General features: G+C 38.9%; 2 protein-coding genes across 3 annotated transcripts in view; both read right to left on the bottom strand.

The window, feature by feature from the left end:
• Positions 1-1,426, bottom strand: part of Cilk1 (ciliogenesis associated kinase 1) — a 38,648-nt gene extending 37,222 nt beyond the window's left edge. For both annotated transcript variants that reach the window (XM_078019880.1, XM_021721828.3), the window contains exon 1: positions 1,288-1,426. In XM_078019880.1, coding sequence (XP_077876006.1) covers positions 1,288-1,388 — 101 coding nt within the window. In that variant the 5' untranslated portion in view covers positions 1,389-1,426. The remainder of the gene's footprint in view (positions 1-1,287) is intronic.
• On the bottom strand, positions 1,288-20,927 carry LOC144366180 (uncharacterized). The gene is made up of 2 exons (XM_078019881.1): positions 20,787-20,927; positions 1,288-1,560 (listed from the first exon to the last, which is right to left on the bottom strand). The coding sequence occupies exon 2, from the start codon at positions 1,535-1,537 to the stop codon at positions 1,418-1,420; it is 120 nt and encodes a 39-aa protein (XP_077876007.1). The 5' UTR covers positions 1,538-1,560; positions 20,787-20,927; the 3' UTR covers positions 1,288-1,417.
• Between the last annotated feature and the right edge of the window lie 496 nt (positions 20,928-21,423).

The following is a 21,423-nucleotide window of genomic DNA, read 5'->3' as shown; positions in this document are numbered from 1 at the left end:
CCTTCAGTGGGAATATAGAGAAGTAGGAAGATCAGACAAGGGTTTGGTAGAATTGACAGGACTAGGTGACCAAAGGTGAGGCATAAGGGGAGGGAAGTCAGGAGGATTCTCAGGTTTTGAAGAGATGGTAGTATCATTTATGAACATGAGGAATACTGATAGAGAAAAAGTCTGGGGTAAGAGAGCAAGAGTAGGTTGAATATGAGTTCAATCTGATGCATTTGCAATGTCTGCAGGACATCCAAACACAGCTGGCAGGAAGGCAACTGGCCACAGATGAGCACAGCAGGCAGACTCTAATGTGGATCTCAAAGACCTCCCACTCCCTGTATTAGAGCCTCATGTGACCCCCTTCTCCTTCAATGACTTGCTTCTAACCAATATAGCAATTTCAGAGGATGTCATTTCTGTGATTAGTTTATAAAAGGAAAAGATAACACTTCTACCTTAGAAGACTCTAAAGCAAGCTATCATCCTTTGAGTTGCTCTTGAAGAGCCCCCCCAAGGTCAAGGAACTGAAGACCAGCCTCCAGCCAACAGCCAACAGGGAACTGAGGCCCTCAGTCCAACACACTATGTACTCAATGCTCCTGCAATCACATGAGTGAGTTTGGGAGTGGGTTCTTCCCCAGTCCAGCCTTCAATGAGACCCTGGTCCTGGCTAGTACCTTGACTGCACCCTCTTAAAACACTATCCCTACACTAGAGAACTCAGCTAAGATGTGCTGATCCACAGAAACCGAAGGATGATAAATGTGTTGTTTTAAACTGCTAGGTATTGGAGTAGCTTATTATACAGCAACAGATAACTACATAATATGTCTGGAAACTGGCTGCAAAGATCCGGAAGGTAGAGGGAACAAGACAGAAGTCATCAGACCACCACACATGTAAATACACAAGCACAGAAATTGTATCCTCTCCTGTAAAATGATGTTTATTCATCTGTTTACAAGATGAGAAAATACTGTGGAAAAGTACTAGTGCATATAGACAGTACTAGTACTTCACTAGTACTTTTTCCAAGTGGTAAGTAGTAACCAGTAAGTGGTAAGTAAGTCTAAATGGAGATTTTGAAGGCTTCTAATAAGAGTACTATAGCATTAATACACTCATCTAATCCATAGTATAATCCATAGTAGTCATCAGCTAAGGTTCTTCTGCACACCCTCTCCCCATTCCCCTTTAGGATTGTTCCTAAGACCAGGAATGGAGAAGGTGAAGTGGAAACTATCTTGACAACGAGTAGCTAAAGATGACATCAGAAAAGTGAAGGATACAACTTACTTCTTAATGGCAATCAGTTCCCCAGACTCGATGCTTCTTCCTAGCAGGACGGAACCATAGGTTCCATCCCCAAGCTGCTTGATCGTTGTGTATCTATTCATGGTGTGCCTGGACAGGCCGGACACTCATCTCAGGGCCGCGGCGGTTCAGTCCTGCAGTGGTAGCAGGCCTCCCCAGAGTGTAACCAGATTTTTCGATGGCAGCAACAGCACAAGGTATTCAACAGAACGTGACTATCTCCCAAATACATATTTTCAAAGATCAGTCTTCCGCCTATAGAGAAAAAAATGAGACAAGGACAAATGCTAATATACATTTTGAGTTTTTATATTTTGATAATCTAAATCAGGGGTCAGTGAACTGTAACTCCCAGTCCACCACCCAGTCTTGTGAATAAAGTTTCACTAGGACAGAGTCATACCCACACATTTGCAGACTGTCTGTGGCTACAACAGTAAAGTTGATGTTTGTGACACTGTATGGTTTCCAAAGTCGCAAGTATTTACTGTCTGTCTCTTTACAGAAAAAAAAACTGTCAACCCATAGTCTAAATAATGTTCTTTTCCAACACTTTATAAAATTAGAGATACCATGCTTAGAAAGCAATGAAATGAATCAGCTCCAATTCAATGTTTTTCTGCTGACCATTCTGAGCAAACTCTTCTCAATAACTATGGTTGGTGAAAATTGCTGACTTATGAGAATCAGTCCTACATGTACTGTTAGGTTCATCTCATCTACAATTAACATGTACACATGTAAAAAACCACAGAAGGATAACATTAAGTTGTCCAAAAAGAGAATCAGCATGTGCTCCATAAACTCTTTGTGGCTAAGCATCAACAGTATTTTTTTTACAACTAAACATTTAGAAGCTAAACAAAGAACTAACAATTCAAGATCTATAGAGTATGCCCCTTTTAATATAACTCAGTTTTGTGTTTTTTTAATAATAAATCGCTGATTTTTTTACTTATATAATTGATAGTCAATCAGTCTGCCTGTAATTAAAAAAACTGAAATAATTTCATTGGCTTTATGCAATATTAACAACATGCAAATGCTTAAATAAGAATGATAAAGGTATATTTTATTTTTTATTTATTTATTTTTTTTAAAGAGAGAGTGAGAGAGGAGAGAGAGTGAGAGAGAGAATTTTTTTAATATTTATTTTTTAGTTCTCGGCGGACACAACATCTTTGTTGGTATGTGGTGCTGAGGATCGAACCCAGGCCGCACGCATGCCAAGCGAGCGCGCTACCACTTGAGCCACATCCCCAGCCCCTAAAGGTATATTTTAAAATATATATATGACTGTCGAACTAATAATCTGAAGAATGAAAAGATAGGAAATGATTGGAAGGATGTGACATTCTGTATCATCAAATACAGTCCATGCAGCTTCTTATTTGAGACAAGCTCCCATCAATAAATGTAGAGGGAAAGAGAAGAATAAGAAATTCACTATTAGATAAATAAAATAAGATTTTTTTCAGGCAAGGAACATTGATGGGTACGAATACCAATGGATGGGATTAACAGGATATCTGCATAGTCTTGGAGAATCTCTAAAATAAATTATTAACTTCAAGGAGAAAGATGGTAATTTCACAAGAAGAAATTCAGCAGAAACCTTTACTCAAGTGATTAAGTTCAAGACCATCATTAATTTCCTGCTTTCAATCATCATTCTATGGTTATCTAAGATTTTAATATTAGAAGCTGACTGAAGGGTTTCTAGAACTTGCAGTACTATTTTTGCAAACTTTCTGTTTAAAATTAGTTCAAAATTTTTTAAAAAATTAAAAATCTAGACTATGTTCTCCTGAAGGATATGTGTGAGATTGAGAAGCCTAAAGAAAAACAAGGTCATGACTGATTTCACCATACTCTACATATAACTGAAAGGGACTCTGGAGATCTAGCGAGGACCTACTCATTCCTCTTTCCCCTGGAACCATTTTAAGACCAGTGGTTAGAGGTTTCCTCTTAAAACCCTTTAGGATCAGACTCTACAATTTCCTTAGGCAGCTCTTTACAGTGGTGTACTCTGCTGCTGATTAATACATACCTATGAAGCACCTCCTATGTGACAGATCCTATATTTAAGTTCTGGGGATACAAAGAACAAGAAAAATATGGTCCCCTCTTTCAAAGAACTTAGACCCTCAAAGCAGGAAATAAAAGTGGGAGGCCATACACTCCTTATGAATACAAATTAAGGTATTCCAAGTTTGCTTAGGGTGTCAGCTGTGGGAGGGGGAAGGAGAAAGTCCCCTTGGCTTCCAACTGGGTAAATCCCATGTGAGCTCAGGAGGCAGTAAGAAAACCATGTCAAAACCAAATTAAGTCATAAAAGAAAAAGTAGTTTTTTTGTGTGTGGCAGATAGGGGTTCTAATACTCCAAGGAATAGAAATGAAGGCATAGAGGCTTAACCTGGAACTGGGGAGAAGGTGGGGAACATGAAACTTCAAGGAAACAATCCCTGAGTTTTGTTTTGGAGGACTTCGGATGGCATTTTAAAAGTAGGTGTGGTGGCATATGCTTACAATCCCAAAGATTCTGAAAGCTGAGGGGGAAGGATCCCAAGTTCAAGGCCAACTTCAGCAACTTAGAAAGACCTTTAAACAACTTAGTAAGACTCTGTCTCAAAAGAAAAAAATAAAAAGGTCTAGGGGTGCAGCTCAGTGGTAAAGCACCCCTGATTTAATTCCTAGTACCCCCCTCCCCCCAAAAAGAGACTTCAACTGAATTCTGTACTGGAAAATAAAATTTAAAAATGCTATTGAGGACATTATTTGGTCAATGGGAACAACTGGAATATGGACAATAGATTAGAAAAGGCTAGAATCTGTTAAATTTACTGAAGATGATGCCTGTGTGCCATCATGTTTGAAGAATTTACAAACAGAGGAATTTATCTGTAAAGGAATTGACAGAGTCTCCTGACTTACCATGTGGTTATTTCTTGAAAAAGCCACTGTAAATTGAAAATGCATTTAATACACCTAACATCCCAAACATCATAGCTTGACTTAACTGTCTCCAAAGGGCTCAAAACATTTACATTAGCTTACAGCTGGGGAAAATCATCGAAACTTACAAAGCCTATTTTATGATAAATTTATGCATACCTTATGTACATAGAGAGATAGGAGTTATAGACATGATGGGATGTGAAAACACAAAATACAAGATCTAAAAAATGCTATAGATTATCAGCTCCTTCTCCTCTGATGGTACGCCTGACTGGGACCTGGGGCTCCCTGATGCTTCTCAACAATGAGAGAGAGTACGGTAATAAATATTGCTAGGTTGAGAAAAGATCAAAACCCAAAATTCAAAGTATGGTCTCCACATAATATGTTAAGGTCTGTAAACAAATCAGGATGGCGCCTGGCATTTTGCCAGAGGGAGTGGTTTGTGAAGCCAGCGCCAGGGAGCCATTAAGTGTGGAGATTCCTTATTGGTTGACTGCTGTATCTAGTTTATGTTAATTAAGATAAGCTGTGTGGAATGTATATATACCCCTCCTGTCCTACAATAAACAGCTCCCACTCCTGCTGTATCAATGTACACAAGTTGGTTATTTTGTGCAGCCAGCCGGCCTGCGGCAATAATACATGTCACTTTCACACTAACATAAAGTTGAAAAATTCTGAAGTCGAACCATTGTAAAGTCAAGGATCATTTATACTCTCAAGTGAGTGGAACAAAATTGTGTGTGTGTGTGCTCACTTGCACAAAGCTTCAGGGAACAAACAGTAAAATGTTAACAGTAGGTAAATCTTGGTAAAGGATAAATTATGTTCTGAATTGTATCTCCCTCCCTCGAATTTGTAATTTAAAGCTCAAACTCCCAATGTGACTGTATTTGGAGAATGAGCTTAAAAAGATAATTAGGTTAAATGAGGTCATAGGTCATAAAGGCAGGACCCTGATAAGATAGGGTGAGTGTTGCACAGTCCCTACCATGAGGGACTGCCATATACCTAAAAGCTAGAAGAAAGCCCTTGCCTGCAGAAGTGCAATCCTATCAGAACCTTGGTCTTAGACTTCACAGTCTCTGGAACAATGAGAAAATAAATTTCTGTTGTTTAAGACACCCAATCTATGATACCTTGTTTTGGTGGCCTGAGCCAACCAAGGATATATGAAGCTGTTTGTGCTGCTCTTGTAACTTTCCTGCAAATTTCAAATTATTAATGATTAAAAGTGTTAAAAATTCTCCTCAAAATGGTACAGGAATTAAATCTTTAAAATAATAGGTACATCTTACTAAACATTTTATTTGAGCTCAAAAAACAAAAGTGTAGGGGCTGGGGTTGTGGCAAAGCGGCGAGGCCTTGGGTTCAATCCTCAGCATCACATTAAAAAAATAAAATAAAATAAAGGTATTGTGTCCAACTAAAAAATAAATATTAAAAAAGTGTAGACTTATTTAATGTTGACTTGTTCAGAAGACAACACTGTAAGAGCGTTCCTCTGCCTATGGTCACTATACAGTGGAGTATTTTAGATTCAGGGTACACTTCAACATAACATAAAAAGGGCATCTGGGTCACAGCATCAACAACCATGGATTGTTTACTACTCTTTTTCTTATATTTATCTTCATCTATTTTTTGACATAGCACATATGTTTTCTGTAGCATATTTATTTATAATAATTTATTTCTCTAACAAATTAAAACTTCCAACCCATCATTGCATGTCATCTCCCTTTAAAAAATAAACCACTGGAAATTTGATTTGTCAAAAATCATCTAATAAACTATGTCTTTTATTTAAAAAAAAAAAAGGCAGCATTGTCCTAGAGATAACATGGTCAATTAAGGTTTTATTTTGTTGTTGTTGTTAGTTTGTTTGTCGTATTTTAACCAGGGTATAACATAATCAGGATTGCACTTTATAATCCAGTAAGACAATTTTAATTCATGTGCAAGCAAAGCTAATTTAAATTAATTTCTTCATGTTTAGTTTTTTGTGTATATAATGAAACCATATCATAATTGTATGCACGTGAAATTAGTAATCAAGTGTGTGCCTTTCAGCCTTCTTCTACCCTAATTGCACAACCTTTTCTCATAGGACCTATTTTCCACTCCTTTAATTATCTTTGGCATTCATCTCTGAATCCTCACATACTTCTCCATTTCCTTGATGAATTCTGGTGACCAAAACTTAATAATGATCTATGTTGGGCTGAGGATGTGGCTCAGTGGTACAGCGCTGGCCTACCAAGTACAAGGCCCTGAGTTCAGTCCCAGCACCACAAAAATAAATAAACACATAAAGATTTAAGAAATAATAATAATGATCTATGTTAGAGTGATAGTTCTTTTTTGCATTGGTATTACCAATTATTAATAAATAATAATCTACCAATTATTAATAAATAATTATAGAAATCTGCCTCACTTAAGATGTATAATTAGATCAAGACTTTCCTAGATTATCATGGAGAAAACTGAATGATTTGAAAACTTTACTGAAATGGAGATAGATTGGGTCCCCCAACACAATGGCAAACACCTGTAAAACACCAGCTACTCAGGAGGATGAGGCAGGAGGATCCCAAGTTTGAGGTTAGTTTGGGCAACTTAGCAAGATCTTGTCTCAAAATAAAAAAGGGCTGGGGATGTAGCTCAGTGGTAGAACACCCCTGGGTTTTATATCCAGTATTGCCAAAGAGAGAGAGAGAGAGAGAGAGAGACAGACAGACAGACAGACAGACAGACAGACACATTCATTCAACAAACAGTTACCCTAATATTCCTCCTTGCTACAGTTTTTCATATTATCAAGGAACAAAATTTAGTTATTCTGGCAAGCTCTTACTCTTATCACAGCACAGTAGTTGCTTTCTAATATGTTATTTCAGGTAATTACATAACAATTGTACAACAGATTAGTGTCTCTTTATATGCCAAGTTGACAGTATAAAATTCTAGTCAAATTTTACTGAGATGCTAAACATTATACAAGGCTTTGGGGACACATTAAGGATATAAGATAAGAGTCTTTCCTTTAAATAATTCACATCTGACACATAATAGAAAGTGATGAGAGAGAGGAACCAACTCTTGAAAGGATGGGAGAGATCAGACAATCCTTTAGAGAAAAGACAGTGCTGAGATACTGAAGAATAAGCAATGTTCATCACTAGAAGAGAGAAAGGTGGGAAAAAACTGTGCAAACGATTGGCAGGTAAAAGAGCTTCACATGCTCACAGGAGGGCAAAAGCCTAATGGTTCTTACCCTCACTGAACATTAGAATCACCTGGGGAACTTTTAACATCTACTGATGCCCACTTCTACCCAAGAGGCAGGTCAAGAGTGGGCACAGAACTTTGGTAGCTTTGAAAGCTCTCCAGGTGGGGTTAGGGCACCAAATCAATGGAAAACAGTGGAGAAATAGCAGGAACTAGCTAGAAACTCAGGGCAGGGACTAATTATGAAGGATATGTGCATCATGTAGGAGTTTGGTCTTTATTCTGCAGAGGAAAGTTCTCCAGAGTCTTTAAGCACAGAAACAGCAAGAGAAGGATCCCTATGGAGATTAATAGATGTTAGAATTCAGGCAGAGAGAGTAGTTAGAGGGCTACTGTAATAGGCCAGGTGATACATGAACAAAGGCACTAGACTGGGTGAATCTGAGATACCTAGGGACATTCACTTTGGGATAGGGAATGTGTGGGCATGTGTTTTTGGCAATGTGAAGAGATGTGGGTTCTGATTTCTGGGGTATTGAATTCGAGGTATGTATAAAAGCTCTCACCAGAAATTCTCACAAGGCGGCTGCAAACAGGTCTAAGGCTGTTCTATTTAGTTCTTACTAGGAACATAGCATTCAGACAAGGCTAATGGACTACACAACTGTGGAGTACTGCATTCATTCAGAACACAATGTAAATGTTCCCAGCAGAGTTAAACAACAGGGCAGCCCTGGGCTCAGACCTAGGGATGCAATAGTCCCATCACATCACTGAATTCCTGTTCAATTTCAGATGCCAACTGCAAGAGAGAGAGTAAAGAACATAGTGAGGGCCTAAATGAAAACACAAGAAGAGTGGATGAAGAAACTACAGGATGCTAGAGGCAAAGGAGAATTGGGGAGTCAAAATAATTATTTCAAGTATATAAAGGGAAAACAGAGAAAGATTAGCTGCATTTATGTATGAACTCATAAAATAGAACCATGATCGCTGTCACAGTTTTCTATCCTCACTGGTGAATTAGTTCTCATACAAAGAAAAAAAATGAAATGGTATTAGCCAAATTAGCTTCAGACAAGAAGCACTAATGAGCTCACAATTGGTTCTAAGCATATCCTAGCAAGAAGTGGTTATGTTTATGTGAGATCCCTATTTTTCAGTTATTCATCATTTTTGTGGTGGCCCAAATATGTTGACTCATGTCAGAATCAGAAAGGAAAGGAAAAAAAAAAAAACTCATTGTTGCTCTGGGAAAACAACAGGGAAATTGGACAATGCCCTAGGGAAAAGAAGGGAGCTCTGGCAGATGCCATTGCTTGTCTACCCAACAACCACATTACCCTTATTGCTTAGTTTATAGAACTGATTTTATTCAGAATTCAACATAGTTAGGCTCAGGAGACCCCTACTCCCGCCCCAGGGTATGAGCTAGATAAATCTAAGCCAAGCAAAGCAATTGTACTTACTACTAAAAACTGTTTAGGACGACAACTATGGCTCTCACTTATGGGGATAAAAGGAAGTGTGCTGGTGAGGGAGAGGAAGGCTTCTAAGAAGGAATCCACTCCCTGATAAAGACAGTTGACAAAGAAGCTGCCCCTCATTTCCACCATGAGCATGGTTGTGTAAAACTGTATTATATAGGGCTTAGAAAGCCTGGTGACTATAAGAAATCAACACTAAAGATAAGAATTCTGTCCACTGAGGATGAACAAAGAGGCATAGTCCTCCGTGACATCAGTGGGCTGCTGCATGATCTCTGGAAAAAAAAAAAAAAACTGCCTTTGATTTCTTGCTAGATGACCTAATTAAAGGTCTTTGTTGCCACAGTCACTATTAGTCTATCAAGTACAGCTGATTGCATTCCAGATACAGCAAGCTAAGGCTTCACTCACAAAGGAAATGCAATACAAAATTCTACACAGGGGGTGATAGACCTTGATAGTTAACATAGTTTTAAAGGTATGTAGCTGGAGACAAATTAAAAGTAATTCTCTGTTAGCCTAAGGTTCATTTTAACCCACCGTTATGTGCTTCCATTTTGGAAGAATATCTAATATAAAAATGACATAAACATACTGTGATGAAATAAAGAATGTTAAAAAAAAAAAAAAGGCCCTGGGTATCATTCAGGGTTACCTGGACAACTAGCTAGCTAGAACTGAGGCTTCTGTCTTCTACCTGGGTTGTTTCTGAACCAAACTTCCTTTGGAACTTTAAGTTCCCCACAGGATGAGCAGATGCTCTCCCAGAAAACTGCTATCCACAGCTGGCATCTAAACTCAGACTGCAAATTCTCTGATTATTCCCCCTCAGACAAGACTGTTCTCATGCCCACATGGCATGTTCATCAAAGAAGGTGGACCAGTATGGCTCTCCATGAAAATGATTAGAAACTGCAACCTCCATTTCTTTCTTGCTAATCTTGATTTGAAAGTTTCTCCAGTAGAACCTCTTCCTCAATCCATGCTGCATGAGCTTCTAGAATCCGCCCTAACCCTGTAACATGGCAGGTGGCAATCATGAATGGATCATACCTTGCATGACAAGTAGAGTCCAGTGGGGTTCACTCTGCATGTCACTGATGAAATTTACCACAGTTACCCCCAGAGCTTATGTCAAAAGCAGCAAGAGAAAGCAACTCTCAGGTTTAAGCAGGAAAAAAAGGCTTTAGCACATTAACAACTATTTTTTATTGTAATTCTTCTTTGATATTTAATGGGAGACATCTAAATCTACAGTCTGTTCTTTAAAGAAGAAAAAAATACCAAAGATGTAAAATGCATATGTGAAACAGCTATTTTTTTAAGTTGTATTCCTGGATAGATTTTATTGACCCAAAGTTTTGGAGTGCTCTTTTAAAACAATGACCACAAATATAACCTGTGTCTTCAATTATATCTAAATCAAGTTTCAATTCAGTATAGAAACAAAGCACCGCCATGCCACTCTGGTTCCACTCAAGCATATCTTGTCTACTCCTCTTTACATCTACCCATAAGTCATTCCACTTACCCCTCAGGCCAAAAGTAGAAGGCAGTTTCTACCATTGGGTTCTTTACAACTTGGTTAAAAGACTAACACATATCTTTTCTATGATTGTGAGGTCTACCCACATTTGTGTTGTATGATATAAAAATATGTAAAATATTTATTTTTATAGAATATGTATTTCAAGCCAAGCACAGTGGCACATGACTGTAATTCCAGCAACTCGGGGAAGCTAAGACAGGAGGATTGCAAGTTTGAAGCCAGCCTCAGCAGAAACCCTGTCTTAGTGGTAAAGTACCCTGGGCTAAATTCCAAGAAAATAAAAAAAGAAAAGGAAAAAAACAAATACACTTATTTATTTATTTATTTATTTCACATATACAGGAATAGCTGAAATAGGTTTAAGAAGTTATATCAATAAAGTACCGCAGAACTGAAAAATTAAGCATAAGGAACTGTGCTCAGTACTGAGATATAAGATCCAAAGAACTATGGGAGTAGATCAGACTTCTGGGAACTTCTGATAGGTAGAACACATACAAATGATTAGTAAATGTAGCACTTGGGGCGAGTTCCTGAGAAGAGCAGAGACAAGAGTGCTACAATGCACAAGTAAGGAAAAAGTCACCTTGGAGATCACTGACTAAGGAGTCTTGGAGAAGTTTCTAAATACTAGTCTCTAAATAATGGCTGATTTCTTTCTTTAAGGACATGTTGCTTGTCCATATTCTGAATCATGTATCACTGACAAAAAATAAATTTTAAAAAATATAAAAAAGTTTTTCTTACTAACTGTATTAGTTTCTCACAGCTACTGTTAACAAATTTCCATAAACTTTGTAGCTCAAAATAACAGAAATTTATTCTCTCATATTTCTAGGAGCCAGAAGTCTGAAATCAGTTATCATTGGGCTAAAATCAAGATACCAGCACTTCTTCCAAGGCCTCTAGGGGAATCCATTTAATGTCCCTTCCAGTTTCTGAGGGCTGCCAGCACTTCTTGGCTTGTAACCACATCACTCTAATCTCTGTCTCCATGATCACATTGTCTTCTCTTCTGTCTTCAAATCTCTCTTCTCCCTTCCTATCTCCCTTTTAAAGGACTTGTGTTTGCGTTAAGGTCTACCCAGGTAATCCAAAATAATTTTCACATTTCAAACTCCTTAATTTAATTATATCTATGAAGTGTACTTAACTATATAAGGTAACATTCATAGATTCCAGGGATGAGGACCTGGTGTCTTTGTGGGCTATTATTTATTATTCTTCAATACAACATCCCAAAGACTTTCACACAATTATCTAAATTATACAGCACTGATATTCATTCATTCAAAATTGAGTACATTAGAAAATTGGGAGGTTGAGGTAAGATTACAAGTTCAAAGCCAGCCTTAGCAACTTAATAAGGGCCTAAGCAACTTAGTGAGAATCTCTCTCAAAATAAAAAATAAAAAGGGTTAAGCACCCTAGTACAATCCCTGTACAAAAAAAAAAAAAGAAAGAAAGAAATCAGAAATCTATGCTTACCCAATGAACACAAGTGCTTTCGTTTTTGAAGTATAGAGGATTTCTATTTAACTTTGCACAGTGAACTGAACTTCACACCTCTAGCCTGAAATCTCCAAATACATGACATTAGCATATGGAGTTTTCACACTGTGTTACATGGGCCACAAATGGGCAGCCTGGGTGGTGAATCCAGAAGTGTGTTTTGAGTCTATGTTTAAAAATAACAAAGTTCATATATAAATCCAAATTTGGGGTTTCCCTGGAAAACCAAAAAGCTAACAACACAGGGTCTTTAGCCCTCCATAGCAATAGAAAGCTAGAGAAATGCTACTAGCTTTGTGCCTGGGTATGCTCTGCAGTTCTTTAGGACCCTATCTTCCCTGTTGTCAGGTGCCATTGTTTTTTGTCTCTTTGTTTGTTTTTCAATTGTCCTTGTGTGTGTCTTCACAGCCACTTGTTTTACTAGAAAAAATTAAATAAATAAATTCCTGTTCCTATGCCCCAATCCAAAGTGACAAAGTAAAAGTATGAAGAAAAAAAAAACTCAAAAAAAAGTTTTTGTTAAAAGAAAAATTGAAACAGAAGAAAAAAATTCTCTTTTTCAGAAAAGCAGCACTATTTCTGACCATTTGACAAGCACACATGCAGCTTCCTTGAGTCTTGAGTCTCTTCTATTTCCTCCCTACCACTGAGTGTGTTTAAGTTCAGCTCCTGGTATAGACAGCTAACATTGCCAGGAAGAAAATGGAATGTAGGGGCCCATTCATTATCTTGGGAATTAGCATGTCAGAACCAGCATACTCCTAAATACCACTGAGTCACAGAGTTAACCTGAATGAATCACTCATTATAACTAATACACACAGAGTGTCTTCATACATCAAATAAGCCAAAAATGCAATGATAATAATCAGTAAATCTGCAAGTAGCAAATTCACTAGTAGCACTAACCAGCCTCACTAGATGCAAAGTGAATGCAGATGAAGAGAGGGACTGGGTCCCAGTTTTCACTCAGCACTGGCCAACTATAACTTCTTAGGGCACTTCTTGGTCTCCAGGTTTACTTTTTCAGTGAAATCAGGCATTGGACTCAATGATGCGAGGTGATTACCTCCTTGAATGTTCTTTGATTTGGGGAAGCTAGAGTTTGTCTAAGATGGATAAACATTTCCACTTTTCTCATCCCATGCACAAAGGCTAATGAAGAAGATAGGGCTCTCTATGCTATGCAATGTCTCTCAGTCTAGAGAGGAACAGGTACCCCAGTGCCTCAGCCAGGCCCCAAAGTTAAGAATCGCTTCCTTTTCTTCCATCAGTCTAGCTAACACATAGAGTTTCCAGAGCCTCTTGCTCAACCCACACAGACAGAAATAGCTAAGGGTCCTCACCCATGACAATACCTCACCCTTCACCTCACTGAAGGTGAGTGACTCCTGCCCCTGTGGTGAGTGACTCTCAAGCTAGTTCTCTGCATGTCCACCAGAAGGCAACCTGTACTACACCTTTGGCTTTGTGTTTGCATACAGCAGGTCCTCAAAGACTGTTTGGCCCAAATTTGAAGTTTAAACTTAGCAATTTATTTTCTGTACCTCCTTATGTAAGTACTTCAAAGCTCTCAGTGCTTCTATTTCCTCATGTCCAAAGTAAAGATCAGAAAATTGTTTGACTTGAACAGAAATGTTTTGAAGTTCTAAAGTGGAAAAATAGTAAATACCATAGAATGCTGGGGGCCCTCAATCACAGAGAGGCCTCTCCATGCTACCAGATCAGGTCTTTGGCCTTTGGGTAAGGCTGTATCCCACAAACAGAGAAAGGATTCTAGCAAATTTGAAGTACACGTTATGACTTTCCTTGCTAGACGACATTGGGGAAGCCTTCCTGTCGTCCTCTGCCCCAATTCCCTCCCCTCAGCTTCAATCCTCAGTGGAGGCAAAGAACATCTGTTCATGACCACCAGTTGACTAATATCAGGGGCCCTGCTCATTCATAGCCCAGAAAACAAGCTGGGAGCCAGAACAAATGTATTTTGTTTTTTATTTTGAAATCCTAATAGTCATGGGATAAATGTCACAATTATACATTTTTTTTAAAGATCACAGACATAAAATTATGTGCAAACTTGGGATTCTCTGGGAGTTGTGATTTACCAAGCACATTTACACTCTTCAGACCCTTAGAAGAAGTTTGCCTCCCTAGTCTTAATCACTGTACACTGAAAAGATTCTGTTATGTTCATCTGTCCTAATAAGAAACCTGGGTTATGTGCAAAATTCATAAATGACCCTTCTCATGATACTTTTGAATTCATTCTACCTTTACAGGCTTATAACTACACTTCACATTCTAGATTCAAGTGTGCCATAACTTCATAAGAGTGAATAAATTATTTTAAAGGGGTACTAAAAATAGTAAGTATAGCTTGTTTATGACTGTAGGGCCTAATTCTTCTGTCCATACACATTTTGGCAAACAAGTCTTTTATGCATTTTGCCCCTTGGAGGAGTGCTTTTTTCTTCATTGAGAACAACAGCTAGCTACAAGGCCAAATGAACCTATTTCTGTGGAACTTGCTTTATCTTAACCTTGACAGAGAACTTCACTCAAGATGTTTTCAGTTATTGCCTCAACTAGATGCTAACAGAAGACAATCATTTATTCTAGTGTGCTTTCTATGCCCAAGAAACTGCTTCATACTTTTTCCCCCCACTCTTCTAACCCCAGCTTCTGAGAAAAGAATTCCTCATGCACCAGGTCCTAATCTCCTAAGAAGGGCCTATGGCTCCCCATCATTTCTCCTGTACCACCAAGGGTGCTCATGCCCCATGCCTGAAGGAAAAGTCTTCGATCACCCCAGATGATTTTCAACTATGACACATACGTGGCTTTTGTGGAATGTGAAGAACTAAAGGAAGAGCAAAATGCTCAAGGGTTAGAGAAAAATAACCTCATCCAGAGTTGTGTGAAACTGGATAAACTAGGATGAGAGCTCCCCAGCTTAACAAAGAACAGCGAGGGAGGCAATAATCTCACTCCAACTGTTTGCCTCCCCATATTTTAGAGGTGAGCAGGGTGGGTGAGATAAAGATGGGGGAAGGGACAAATAAAAACATCATATATTCATAATCTATACAGATATTACACATTTAACTAACGAGTGGACCTCATTATAAGGCACTTCACTGCCATATATAACAAATAAATCAACAAATCTATTAAGGAAGAAAAAGGGACTTAATATAAGAATAAAACAGAGCAGGGGTCAGCAAACTTATCTTTGAAGGGCCAGTGACTATTTTGGGCTTTGAAGACTACATGTCTGTCACAATTACTGAACTCTCTTGTTGTAGTGCAAAGCAGCCATAGGCCATATATCAATAAATGGCTCCACTGTGTTCCAAGACAATTTTATTTACAAAAAACAGGCAGCAGGTAGGATATAGTCCACAGGCCATAGCTTGTCAACCCGTGAAATAGGAATCCCACATATAAGCAAACACATTTTTGCTTACTTCAGCACTTTTCATATATAGCTTATTTACTTCCAGGTTACAGGGTCACCTACACAAAAGTGTGTTTATCACCAGAACATAAGCTCTGTGGGAACAGAAATTTTGTTATGTTCACAACTGTATTCCTGATATCTAGAAGAGTATCTAGCATACAGTTGGTACTTATAGGTTCTCATAAGAAAGATGTATTGAATGATTGAGTGAATGAATGAATGAGCAACTATAGACCTCTGAAGGCAATTCTGATTATTGCTGATTTTCCTGTACTATGAAATTCACCCCATTGCCATCCATAATATCCTCCTTTTTCTTTTTTCTTTTCAAAATTGAATAATGATAGTGAGACTAAGGTACCAAAATATGAGTACTTCTAAAAACGTAACATTAATTTGGAAAACATTGGCTTTTCAACAGTTAAAATAACAGAAAGACATGTATATCTTGCTTTCCTCTCATTCAACTTTGTTTTAGTTAAATCATTCTGATAAATTCACTTTTAAAACAAAGTTAATATGCAAAAAGACAAAACCATTAACTGGTATATTCTGGGAACTTCAAGTTTATGCAGATTAAGGCTGAATATCCCTATCTAAAATGCTTGCCATCGGAGGTGTTTCAGATTTGGAATTTTTTCCCTAGATTTTGGAATATGTGCATATTAAATGAGATAGCTTGGGGATGGGACCCAAGTCTGAACATGAAATTTATTTATGTTTCATATATATTGCATATACAGAGTCTGAAGGTAATTTTATACAATATTTTGAGTACACCTGTATTTTGGCTGCCATTTATCACATAAAGTCAGGTGTGGAATCTTCCACCTGTAGTATTAAGTCGGTGCTTAAAAAATTTCAGATTTTGAATTTCTGGGTTAAGAATGCTCAATCTTTAGTAACATTTATGGTCTTGTCCAATTAGTAGTTAGACATTACATTACACCATAATACTTTATCCTTGTGGTTCTGGGGCATTTATCTTTTAAAGCAGTCACAAGGGCAGTCACATATCAACAGCACTTCGTCACAGGTCATTCTGTACCCATAGAAAGGTTAAAAATCGACTTTGAGCTTTCCTCAAAAAAAAGTGTGGTTCTCCCAATTCTCAGTTATCATGTCATAGATTTTATCAAGGGCCCAGTATAGAACTCCATCATGGTGGAGAAAGTACCAAGTGAAATGTGAGGTTCTACGGTGGCCATTTCATTTCAAAAATTGAGTTAGGATGACAAACTTAAAGTCTAGGAAAATTTTTAAAGTATGATAATAAATAACTGAATGCTAATTAGGGTAGATTTGAAAGCTAAGTTCAGTATGATCTAAGTTCAAAGCATAATGTTAAGGAAACCCTCAGATCATAAAATAAGACCTCTTTTTTTTCTTCCTGTAAGGGAACTTAATGATCATCCAACATTCTCACTTTGAAAGATGAGGTTCAGAGACTCAACAAATAACAAAAGAATCTTTGTTATCTTCAGAAATAGCATATTTTTTAAACGTGTGAGTATATCATGTTTTATTCTACAAAAGAGGTACCACAATGCCTCTTCCTTTCTTTGGTAAATGTATGTGAATATTTTGCTAATCCTGAGCCTAAACTTCATAACTCAATCTACATAGGCTATGACTGTAGCCTGCACAGCGAGTCCCACCACGAGAGAGGAATTTCTTCATGAGAGGGGGACTATCTGCATTTGTCAATGAAGATTTCAATGTTCAAGGCACAGCAAGTGAGACACTTAACGTACAAGAACACTTCAATTTCCTTGCAAGGAAATCGGGAATGGAGGCAGCCTTCTGCTTGTATTAAATATTTCCCAAAAATTTGTTGAACAGTGGTAATTTCCTAACATCAGTCAGCAGATCAAGAGGAGCAGAGTCTGAGCATGAATGCACACACAACCTCAGTTATCATTTTCAGGTGACTCTGAGTGGCTTCTTTTACTTTTCTTCTCTGGCTGCAGTAAAAACATCTCTGATTTTCTCCCTGCCACAATATTTCCTTAGAATTTTAATGCTATTTGTTCTGAAAAATTACTTGATTCACCAAATTCTTTTTACAATGTAATTTTCTAGAACATATGTATTTTTATAAGAAAGTTAAGGCTATGATTCAAAGGTAAGCACAGCTACACACTAGCATACAGTTGACCTCAAGATAACATAAGTCATTCAGGACACACCTCTGTATATTCTCCTAGTCACCCACATCACCCATAAATACCAAGGGTCACAGGAAGTAGATTGCTGATATTCTAGTCATAAGGCCTTCTCAGAATGCCATGGCTAAAGAATGTTGATAAAAGAATCAACAGTGAGATACTATTCATATACTTACATATAAAGGTCACAATACACAGAAACTGCCCAAAAAACACAGGTAAGTAGTCCTGCATAAATCACATACTCATATACTCCGCAAGCAGAAAAATGCTTTTATAAGGGCAGACATTAATAGAAGGGTTAGGTACACCTTTAACTCAGTAAGATCCTATAAAAGAAAATGGAAGAGCTTGCTGCAAGAGCAGAAGTTAAAAAAAAAAAAATTTTTTTTTTCTTTTTTTTTTTTTCCAAAGGCAGAAGTGTTCCTGGCAAGGTTCAGATGGAAAAATAGCAACAGATCCCAGAAGCAGAGCTGTAGCCAGGAATAACTTAAGCTCAAGTCATATTCAGTAAGGGCAGAATAATACTTACTAAGGATTCACAGCATAGTTACCCTGATCCTCTGGGCCTCTTGGCTGACCCATGACTTATGGTCTATTACAAATCTGACCATAAACATTTACTAAATATACGCCACATATTCAGAACTAGTCATTGTCAAGGGAGGAACAGAACTTTGTCAGGTGGATGGCAGTTACTGAGTAGGCACTGTAGACCACCTTCACACCACAATTGGCTGGGGAAAACATTCCTCTATTTCACACTCGAGAATCGTAATGCTAGAAAAATTCCACATGACCACGTGACTAAAAAGAGTAGTCAAGCCCTGACCACAATTCTGCCTGACTCCAAAGCCCACAATACCACATTACCATGCATAAAATAAGGCTCCTGACCTAAAGAGGCTTAAAATAACCTAAGTGAATTAGAGATCAATACAGGCAATGTAATGAAGGGCTAACAAACAAGTATCTCAAGACTTTAAAGAAAGAGAAATGAATACTTAGAGAAAATATGATAAAAAAGTAGGACTTGGGCTCCTCCCCAAAGGATGGAGTTGTACAGAAGAGTGGAGAGGAGGAAAGGAATTTCTAGAGAAAGCAATATAAATGACCAGTAGAAACAAGACTGGGCCTCTCAGGACAGAAAGAAAACCAAAGAATCCTTTGCACAAAGAAGGGTGAGGCCCATTATGAAAAATCTTGAAAAAATCAGACATACTAGAATTGGCTTGAGATAATAGATCATGGAGAGGAACTAAAGTTTGCAAGGCCAGAAGAGACATGAGAAAAGGATCATTTAAGAAAATTAGATGGGCAACAGAAGGCTGAAGAGCCCAGAGAAGGAAGCTTCTCGTTCATTTGTTCATTCATTCATTGGGCAAACATTTATTGAAGGCTCACTAAGAGTCAGTCTTGGGAGGCTGAATAAAAGGTGGATCCAGTGCTGTAGGAGAGGAAGTTGAGAGGGCAGAAGTAGAGTACAGAGGGAATGATCTGTAGAAACCATGTTTCAAAGGTCTTGATGACTTGATAATACAAAGGATGTCAGAAATGAAGGAGAAGATCATAAAGGGAAATTCCCAAGTTTCAAGATTGACATAATTTCCACCTTTACTAGGAACCTCAAAAGGCAGTGAGGATAAAAACAAACAGCAAACAGGGAAAGTATGAAAAGGGCTTTGATAATGTTGAAAAGTCAATAAATAAAACTCCAAATGGCCTGTTCATTACCCTGGTAGTGCCTGTACACGTTGTAGGGAAGAAACTTCAGTGAGGAAAAACACTTCTTTGTGACTGCTGTAAATGTTCTTGCCTTGGCAAGGAAGACAGGTTGTGCTTACCCAGGAAGCACTATCAAGCCTCCAACCTGGCCTTTCACCATCTGAACCATGGCTGCCCCCTTCCCACCCAGCCACCATTTTGACTTGGCAGAGGGGACAAGACAAAGTGGAAAGGGAGAAACCAAAAATGTGCAGGGTCACTGTAGGGTTAGACCTTAGGGATTGGAATGGGAAATGGTACAGGATGTCATTTAAAATAAAAAATCCCAGCACTTCTCTCATTTCTACACCCACTTCCTACGGTTTTATAATTCTTGGTCCTCAAATAGATAGGAAGAGTTTTTTTTTTTTTTTGGTAAAGATTCTTTACCAAATTGTAGAGCTTTGTTCCGAAACTATTTCAAATGTGCATATTTATGCATATATTAACTCCTTGCACAGTTAGGCATATGGCTGAGGCACAAATTCTTCTTAATAATTCATATGTTGATACAAATTTAAAACTCATTTAAATTTTATATTCAGCATTGGCACCATTCACTATTGAGGCACACCCTGAAACCTTACTCACTAGGAAATGAAAACTGTAACTATCAAACTTCTATTAATAAAGAGTGCTGAAGGCCAAAAATAAATAAATAAATAACGAACATCAATACCTTAGAAAAATCCAGTCCGCTGGCAAAATTCAGGGTGGTATTCCCTCAGCCTAGCCCAGCTTTATAGCAAACGCAAAATTTTACTTAGTTATAAGTGGGAATGAATGTTCTTCTCAGCAGAATGATGCATTAAACTGCGTTCTACACAAGCTCTTACTGTTGTTGTCAAAGTTTAAAAGGCCAACGTTACAAAAGAAACAGTTATTCAGTCAAATCCTTCAGTCTCCTTCTCAAAACATCTACTCAGGTTAGTAAAACAGAAATCAGAGCAGAAAGAAATTCAGTGAAAAATGGTTGCAAATAAGTATGTGAGGGTTCTTGCTCAGACAGACCCCTTGCGGGACAGCCAAGGGCCTAGTTAAGAAAATTGCAAGACCAAGTCCTCAACATTCCCGGAGAGGCTTCAAGAGGGCCAAGATCTTCCCCCCTCTCTCAGAGGTAAAGATAAACACACCCATCAAAATCGTCCAGACTCGGGAGTTTTCATGCCAGGAGAGAGACACCCATACAACCGCGGTTTCCGAGGAACCACAGCGGCTTAGCTTCTTCCTGCCCCCCAGGCTTCGCGGGGCCATCGACCGGGGACCTCGGCTGCCCCAGCCCACCCCCCACCCCGCCTGGCAGGGCGCGGGGTGCAGCCCCTCCATCCACGAGCCCCACTTACTGGCGCCGCGGACTCAGGCGGGGGCCCGCCCCTGCGGAGAGCGCAGCTCGTCGGCGAGTGGGGCGCCGCCGCCGGCCCGGGAACTGGAAAGCGGGGCGATGCCTGCTAGGATGGGCCGCAGGCTCCGCGCAGGGACGCCCGGCAGGTCCGGCGAGTCGCCCGGGCCGCGGGGCGCATGGCAGTGCAGCTGGAACCCGGCTGCTCTCCAGCCTCCTTCAGGAAAACAAACAAAAGGCAGGGTGGCTGCTAGTGAGGACGACCGGCCGCTTTCCCTGGGAAAAGTTACCCTGCAGCTCCCCTCGCTGGCCCTGCGCGTCCCTGCAGCGCGGCCAGTTCGCCCTGCGCCCCGCCGAGGAGGCTGAGAGCTCGGGGACCGATTGCCCAGGACCCGAAGTCCACCTACAGATCGGCTGTCAAGATTTAGAAATGGAGACTGTCGCTGCATGCTCTGAGCACCACTAATTAAAGGTAATCCGGCTGAAACATGTTCCTGGTTTTAAAAAACATAAGCTGAGGTTACACGACATTGTGAGGGCAACCAGTGCCATTGAATTGTACCCTCCCAAATGTTTAAAACAGCAAATTTTATTATATATATTTTATAATAGAAAAATGTTTAAAATAAAAACTCAACCAA

This window comes from Ictidomys tridecemlineatus, chromosome 8 (assembly GCF_052094955.1).
Source record: "Ictidomys tridecemlineatus isolate mIctTri1 chromosome 8, mIctTri1.hap1, whole genome shotgun sequence".
Lineage (NCBI taxonomy): Eukaryota > Metazoa > Chordata > Mammalia > Rodentia > Sciuridae > Ictidomys > Ictidomys tridecemlineatus.
The sequence above is the reverse complement of the archived record's forward strand: the minus strand, read 5'-3'. Positions and strand labels throughout refer to the sequence as shown.